Here is a 7,968-nt window from a genome sequence, read left to right as displayed (position 1 = left end):
AACTTAAATTTTTGGTTTGTGCTAAAATGTTTTACAAGAAATATTTTATATGAATAGAATTCATTTTAGGACAAAACTTTCACATCGTGCATGTGTATTGAATAAAAAAACATAGCTTAGGTATAGATAAAAACTTTAAGAGAAAGCTATTAGCAATCGATGTGGGCAGACAGTGCACTCTTTGGAGGAAGCATGCAGAGGAAACCTACACTATAAATATAACAAATAATCAATAATAGTACAAATTGCGGATTTTGTATGGAATTTGAAGGCTTACCTTTCTGATTAAAATGACTTCCAAAGATTTCAGTGTGTATTTTTGGTATTGATCAGATCACAAGAGGTGCAAATTAAACAAAGGATTTTGTTCTGCAAAAGTATTTTGAAAGCCAACTATCAGTCTTCTGCAAAATATTTGTCATTTTTCCTTTAGAAAGTCAAAACTGTTTACTTGTGAGATTTGGTATCATCATTGTTAAGAAAGATAAAGTAAAATGTGGACTTTTTGCTAATAGAAAAGATTTATTGGAACTCCAGAAATATATATATATATTCTACTTAGGTTCTGGCTGTGTATAACCCCTAAATTAAGTATATTGTCTTTTTCTTTCCTTCCATAGGGAACTACTGGAATGCTGCATCATTCTTTACACCATCATCCTACCTTTACTTCTCCACTTTCCAAGGGGAAACAAGTGCTGACATCTCTTTCTACTTCAAAACTTCAGCTGCTGATGGAGTGTTTCTGGAGAATCTAGGGAATACAGATTTCATCAAACTTGAGCTGAAATGTGAGTTTATTCTGGTCAGCCGCCCCACACACACACACTTATAATCATTTACAACGGTGTTTGTTGGGGGGGGGCGGTGATACCATCATTCCAGTTCTGTGCATATAGGAAACCTAAATACATAGTTATTTTCAATCTCTGTGGAAGTTCAAGTGGTGTAGAGATCAAAGTAATTTAACTAGGTTAAACTAAAGTGAAGGAGTGAAATGACACAGTAAATAGATTTAAGAAAGATTTGAGTTCAAATATCATCTCTGCCAAATGTTAGCTGTGTGGCTAAGAGAAAGTCATTTACCTTTTTATTGTTCAAGCAAATCTCTAAGACTACAGTGACTTATGATGAAACTGAAACTCAAGAAGAATAATATATCTACCCAATGTCATAAGGTACCTAGCATTCAAGGCAGGATTTGAACCCAGGCCCTTTTCCTCTAGAACTAGCTATTTCTTCTGTCTCACACTGCCCCTCAATCAGCAGCAATGGAGGGAGTTTCCCTAGAAGAAATTCCTTGTGCTGTAAGCTTAAGGATCTGGACCAAAATCTAAACTCCAGTATGGTGCTGTTGAAACAAAAGTTTGACCGAAAAATAATGTTTTCTCCATTCTGTTTTGGTGAGTCCCACATTTAAATGGGTGGTTCTGGATATCTGAAAGTATTTTAATACTGGGTCATTTCTATCACAGTGTATAATATAAGCACATTCACATAAACACATTTATTCCACAAAACTCTCCATAGTCAAAGGAAATTTGTTACTTAAAACTGGATGGAAGAGAGAATAGGATATTAAATTTGGGAGACAGAAAGACCTGAATTAAAATCCTTCTTCATTTAATTAATAAACATCTTTCATGGTTCCCTTTTGCTTCTGAAATAAACAACAAAATACTCAGATCTTCAAAATCCTTTACAGATTAGTTGTCACTATTATTTCATGTTCCCTTTTGATATTGTTATTGTTTAATCATTTCAGTCACGTCTTCATGGCTTCATTTTGGATCCTCTTGGCAAAGAATCTGGAATAGTTTGCTATTTCCTTTTCCAGCTCATTTTACAAATAAGCAACTAAGGCAAAATAGAATTGAGGGACCTCCACATGGTCTAGTGTTGGAGGTCAACTTTGAATTCAAGAAGATGAGTCTTCTGACTTCAGGCCCAGAACGGTATCCATTGTACCACCTGGCTATCCCATGTATACATTCTCCATTCCAGTCAAATTGGAGTACTATCCATTGCATTCCATCTCCTGCCTCCATTACTTTCTTTAAGTGAACCTCCATCTCTGGAAGGTAGACTTTTCTTAACTCTACATTCCCAATGAAAATCCCCCTCTTTTTTTTTTTTGAGGCAATCAGGGTCAAGTGACTTGCTCAGAGTCACACAGCTAGTTGATTGTCTAAGACTGTATTTGAACACAGATTCTTGTGACTCCAAGGTTGGTACTTTATCCACTGTGCTCTATCCAACTAATCCCCCCCACACACACGCACACATACACATTTTTTTTAAAAAACACAGCTAGAGAGTGTAATAGATAGAATCATGGGCCTGGAGTGAAGAAGACCTAAGTTTATATCCTTCTAAGAAACTTTTTAGATATCCTGGGCAAGTCATTTACCACAGTCTGCCTCAGTTTCCTCATCTGTAAAATGAGAATGATAATAGCACCCCTTCCTCCCTGAATTGCCATGAGAACAAAAGCATATGTGTAAGGCATTGATGAAGTTTAAAGTCCTGTATAAATAATAGCTATTTTTATTATTGATATTGTTATTATTATCATACAACTTGTTTCACCTCCTTTATGAAATCTGTCCTAATTCCCTCAGTCATTAACACTTTTCTTGAAATTACCTTATATTACATTGTGTATAGTTGATATTCAATATTGAGTTTAACAAGAGCACTGAACTTGGAGACATAAGACCTGAGTTTCAATCCCTGTGTTACTATCTGTAAGACCTTACAGCTCTCTAGACTAGTCTCTTCATTTGTGCAATGAGAGGGCTGACCAGATGGTGTCTGATCTTTCCACTTCTCAATTTCTGTTCCTCCAACATATCCATCACCAGCACCATTTCAATGGATCGTAAAACAATAGAGAACAAAGATGTCTTGCTTTTGTTTTTAAATCTCAAGGGTCTCCTAGGACAATTCCTTGCCCATGGCAGTCATTTAGTATTTGTTGAATTCACTTAGAGCTATCAATTCACAAAGCTATCAAAATGTAAGTTAAAAAGGAAAAGGGAAGCATGGAAGAAATAAAAGTCGAGCACTGACAGTGAAATGTCAGAGAAGATTTTGGAGAGGAATTGAGGAAGGACAGTAGAAAAACAATTTAAAGGATATTTTGAAAGTTACTAGAAAACAGTATGACTAATTAAATAGTTTCTGATTAATCCTTTTAGGTTTTTTTGGCAAGGCAATGGGGTTAAGTGGCTTGCCCAAGGCCACACAGTTAGGTCATTATTAAGTGACTGAGGTAGAATTTGAACTCAGGTACTCCTGACTCCAGGGCCAGTGCTCTATCCACTGCTCCACCTAGCTGCCCCTGATTAATCCTTTTTTTAAACTATATTTTTATGATTTTTCACCAACAGAATATATATTTCTGCTAAAATAAGTAATTTTTAAAAGTCTTAGTGGAATGACTAAGAAATTAATGAACTCAAAGGGATAGGGATAGAGACTAGGACTGGTACTGTGATTTCACAGATACAGAGAATTTCCAGATAGGGGAAACCTCCTACCATAGTCTGAAAATTAAAATTTTTGAGAGTTGACTAGAATACTCAGAACTCAAAGTCAATCAGGATGTCAGGGGCAGGATTTGAACCCAGCTATTTCTGATTTTGAAGACAACTCTCTATCCAGTATTCTACCACTGCCTCTAATTAAGAGATTCAAAAGCCTACTTCCAGATTAATCTTTTTATCTCTAGAGAAAAATAGATTAGGCTGGGAATAATGAACAAGGATTTTTTTTCCTTTTTTTTACAGTTTTATAACTTTATAAATAAAATCAAATAATCTGTGTTTTCCCTCATATGAAGACTCACTCAACCAGTGAGGAATGCAATGATAATAATTTTAATAGAATTTCTTTTAAGTGCTGTAACTTTTAAGAAAAAAATGTTTCAATAGGATTAACTCATTTGATCCTCACAACAACCCTGGAAAATAGTTACAATTATTATCCCCATTTTAGAGTTAAAGAAAAGTGAGATAGAAATTAAATTAAATGATTTACCCAGAATCTCAAAGTTAAAAAATAACTAAGGTCAAATTTGAAATCAATTCTTCCTGATTCCAATTCCAATGTTCTTGTGTTCTTTTCAATGCAGTTGTGCCACTGGTCTTCATGATATAAGGTAGCTAAAAAAAAAAAAATTCTTCCCGCAATAGACCACCTTTGATAACAATGCAGTTCCTTAGCATCCTTATCTAAACTGAACTTTGCATAACAGTTGCCAAGCTAGTATTTGAAGCTTTTCAGGTTTAGTAGACCTTGCATTCCATAGGCATAGCATTTGAGAACCAAGGGTCATGGTGAGGCCTTGGAGTAGTAGAAGTCCAATGGTAATGAGGTCGTTTTAAATTCCATCTTTTCAAATTGAAGCACAGGAGGAAATGAAGCAGCTCTCTAAGAAGAAAATATATTAGAAAAGGGTAAGGGGCACCATTTGAAAAGAATGTCTTAAAAAGAGTGGCAGAATAGAGAATAAAGGCAAAGACTCTAAATAGGAAATGTAAGAAAGTCATATGTAAAGGAATAGATAGCACAGAAGGGATATAATCATAAAGTAGAAATGAAAGGATTGAATTTTTAAAGGTCACATGAAATAAAAAGTTGGGGCTAAACAAGTTGTTGGCTAGAGTCGGCATAAGCCCAGTATAAAATTCAAGGGAATTAAAGAATATGCTTACCCAAGTATATCATTCATTCAATCAGTTCATACTTTTTAAAAAATTTATTTATTTAAGGCATTGGGGTTAAATGACTTGCCCAAGGTCACACAGCTAGGTAATTAAGTATATGAAGTCAAATTTGAACTCAGGTACTCTTGACTTCAGGACCAGGGTTTTAGTCACTGTACCACCCAGCAGCCTTCAATCTGTACTTAATTGTTAATTATCTACCATGATAAATACTGGGGATACAAAAGAGGTAAAAGACAGTCCCTGCCCTCAAGGAACTTACTTTGTAATGAGGGAGATAACATGCAAACACATTTCTACAAAGTAAGATTTCAAAAAAGAACAAAAAAGAGATAATTAACAGATGAAAGGCAGTGAAATTAAGAGGAAAGGGGAAGGTAGGATAGTAGTTGAGACTTAAAGGAAGCCAGGAAGGGTGTGTGAGGAAGAAGAGTTTTTAAACACCTAATTTCTAACTTTAAAAATCACTTTGAGCTTTCCTTGAGGGCTTTCAATACAGATTTATATTGATGTTGACAGAATTATAAATTTGGTTTGCTAATAAACTGTAGATGGCACCTTGTCAGGATTAGGGGAGAATGGAGATGGAAATAAAAAAGAATGATAAACTTCATAAGGATAAAGGCCTTATAGGTTAACAGAAATCTTATGCCTAAGAATAGAAAACTATTCCTAGTTAGTACCACATTTCCACATTCATATATTTTGGGGCTTGACAAAGTGGTCTGGTTTCTAAGCCCTGAGCACTCTGTGTTGCTCTCTTTTTTGACTCCATGCCTTTATTTATGCTGTTTGTTGCACATTTCTTGTTCTCCTTCTCTTTATCCACTCACTACTCTTCAGACTCTAAAGACCAATTGAACTGCCTAAAGACCAATTGAGCTGTCAACTTTTCTGTGATACTTTACCTGATCTCCCTAATGCCCTTTCTTCTCTTTAATTTCACACTGTTTTGCTTTGCATCTTGGTAATGCTAGGCAGTATCTTGCATTAAAGTTATCCATGTTTATGTCTTATCCTGAGTTGGTTAATAAATCTCCTAAAGTTGGAGGTGTTTTTTTATTTTTATATGTATTCCTTATGCAGTAAATATTATAGGTACTTAATAAATGTTTGCTGTGTGAATGGCTGCAAATCAAAAAGAGGTACAAAATGATCTGAGAGGTCCCAGAAGGGAATAATCATTTTGGGGGGTAGAGGTGAAAAGGGAGAGGATCTGGAGAATGTTAGGTAGATAATGATCCATTTTGATAATTCCAAACATTTCCAAAAAGGTATCCAGTAGTAGACCTAGGATTCAAATTTTATCTCAATGCAGCATAGTCTTTCCTCTATATAGAATATATGCTATGGTATGTCATTGGGGGAAAAAATAGGGGCAGCTAGGTGGTGCAGTGGATAGAGCACTGGCCTGGGAGTCAGGAGGACCTGAGTTGAAATCCAACCTCTGACATTTAATAATTACCTAGCTGTGTGACCTTGGGCAAGTCAATGTAACCCCATTGCCTTGCAAAAAAACAAACAAAAAATCAGTTCAGAACAGAATTCAATATGTGTTCATCTGTCATTTATTGAATAGTAAATTCACATATGGAAAGATCACTCAATGTGAAGACAGTCCATCTTTCTCAACCATGTCCTTTTCAGCTCTAATCTTTGAATCTACTATTGTTTTAGTTATGTCATCTATAACCATGTAAGTTCATATGAGGGTTGTAATGATTTTGGAGAGGGCCATGGCAGTAGAGCACATTTACACTTGCAAATCCATAATAAAATCTTGTTCACTTCCCTTTATGAACCGTCTAAAGAAATACTTTAAAAGGTTCACCAGGCCTCTTGTAAGATGAAAAGTCTGTCACACAGCTGTTGATTTCATCACATTTAAGATTCAGATTTTCATTTTTACTCATACCTGGATATTCCCTACTTTATATTTAACACAAGTGCTTGTAATATTCAAGGGGCAAATCAGATTATCTGCTGACCTATCCTTGAGATTCTATAGAAGCTGTTCTGGCTATGAGGAGTTAAATGTATTTTCAAAATCCTGTGAAATCAAGAATATCAAATGGAAAATCATTATTATATATTACTTCCATCAGGGTTCAGAAAAACCCAAAGATAGTTGCCTTATGGGTAGAATTGTATATTTCATGATTTGAGAAAAAGCTTTTCCGTGTAAATGATAAGAAGTGCTTTCATGAAGAACACAGTGATAAAATGCTGATAGGAGGATGGCTGGGGCTTTTGGCTAGGCCATTTATCAAACTCTCTCCTTGCTGACTCTTCCTTGTCAGGACCCATAGAGCAGTTGGCAGAGATGGAGAATTCTCTTCAGCCCATTTTCTTCTTTACATAGATCAGTAACTCTAAAGGACCTAATTGCTATCACTGCAGTAGGTGGACAACCAAGATGGTTCAGGAGGAGGTAGCTTTTGTTGTTAATATTTTCTGAATCTCTCTCCTCCTTGTGCTTTTAGCTCATTATTTTTCCTGATCTCACCTTCTCTTTGGAGTTCAATTTTTATTTTTCTTCTCAGACTTCCTTTCTCTATAGTAAGATTTTAGCCTATATATTTTCCTATGACAACATTTCTCTTAATCATTTACATTGTGCCCTTCTGTCAGAGTCCAAAGCGCATTGCATTTCTTACTAATAAGTCATATTCTAGAATGTTCATGACATTTAAAAAATGTAGGGGAACATATATATATATATATATATATATATATATATATGCATGTACAAAAAAAGAACATTATAATGATTCATATCTTCAATAAGTTACATTTAACATGTTCTCTTTCATGAGGATTTATATCCTAAATGCTTATTATTTGCCAGTTAGATATAATACTCTTCTAAATGAAATAAATCAAGCATAAAAATCATAGGTATAGAGCTAGAAGGAACCATAATAGAAAAATAGTATAACTATCTATGTTTGTTATGTGACTTACTTAAGGTCACACACATTAAGTAATTTTCTTTTATCAGTTTCACATCTTCTAGAGTGATATTTTGCATTAACTAGAGAAGTCCATAAAACCAAGCAATGGTGAAACAACTGGGGTGAGTTCTTTTCTCAGTCTCTTGAAATTGAAAGGGCACTGACTGTCATATCACAATTTGTGTGCCACCTGATCTAGGAAATCCAAGGCAAGGCTGTAGGAATGAAAGGTCATAATAAAATCAAGAAAGTTATCTCTTCTTCCTCTTAAACAAAACCAGTTC

At 35.0% G+C, this 7,968-nt stretch overlaps 1 protein-coding gene across 1 annotated transcript in view; it reads left to right on the top strand.

Annotated features, from left to right (window-relative positions):
• The window catches only part of CNTNAP2 (contactin associated protein 2), a 2,968,630-nt gene that overhangs the window by 2,578,957 nt on the left and 381,705 nt on the right, over positions 1-7,968 (top strand). Inside the window, exon 16 of the mRNA XM_074193472.1 lies at positions 621-791. Within this exon, the coding sequence (XP_074049573.1) occupies positions 621-791 (171 nt within the window). The remainder of the gene's footprint in view (positions 1-620; positions 792-7,968) is intronic.

This window comes from Macrotis lagotis, chromosome 7 (assembly GCF_037893015.1).
Source record: "Macrotis lagotis isolate mMagLag1 chromosome 7, bilby.v1.9.chrom.fasta, whole genome shotgun sequence".
Lineage (NCBI taxonomy): Eukaryota > Metazoa > Chordata > Mammalia > Peramelemorphia > Peramelidae > Macrotis > Macrotis lagotis.
Note: the sequence above shows the minus strand (reverse complement) of the source record. Positions and strands in the feature narration are given on the sequence as shown.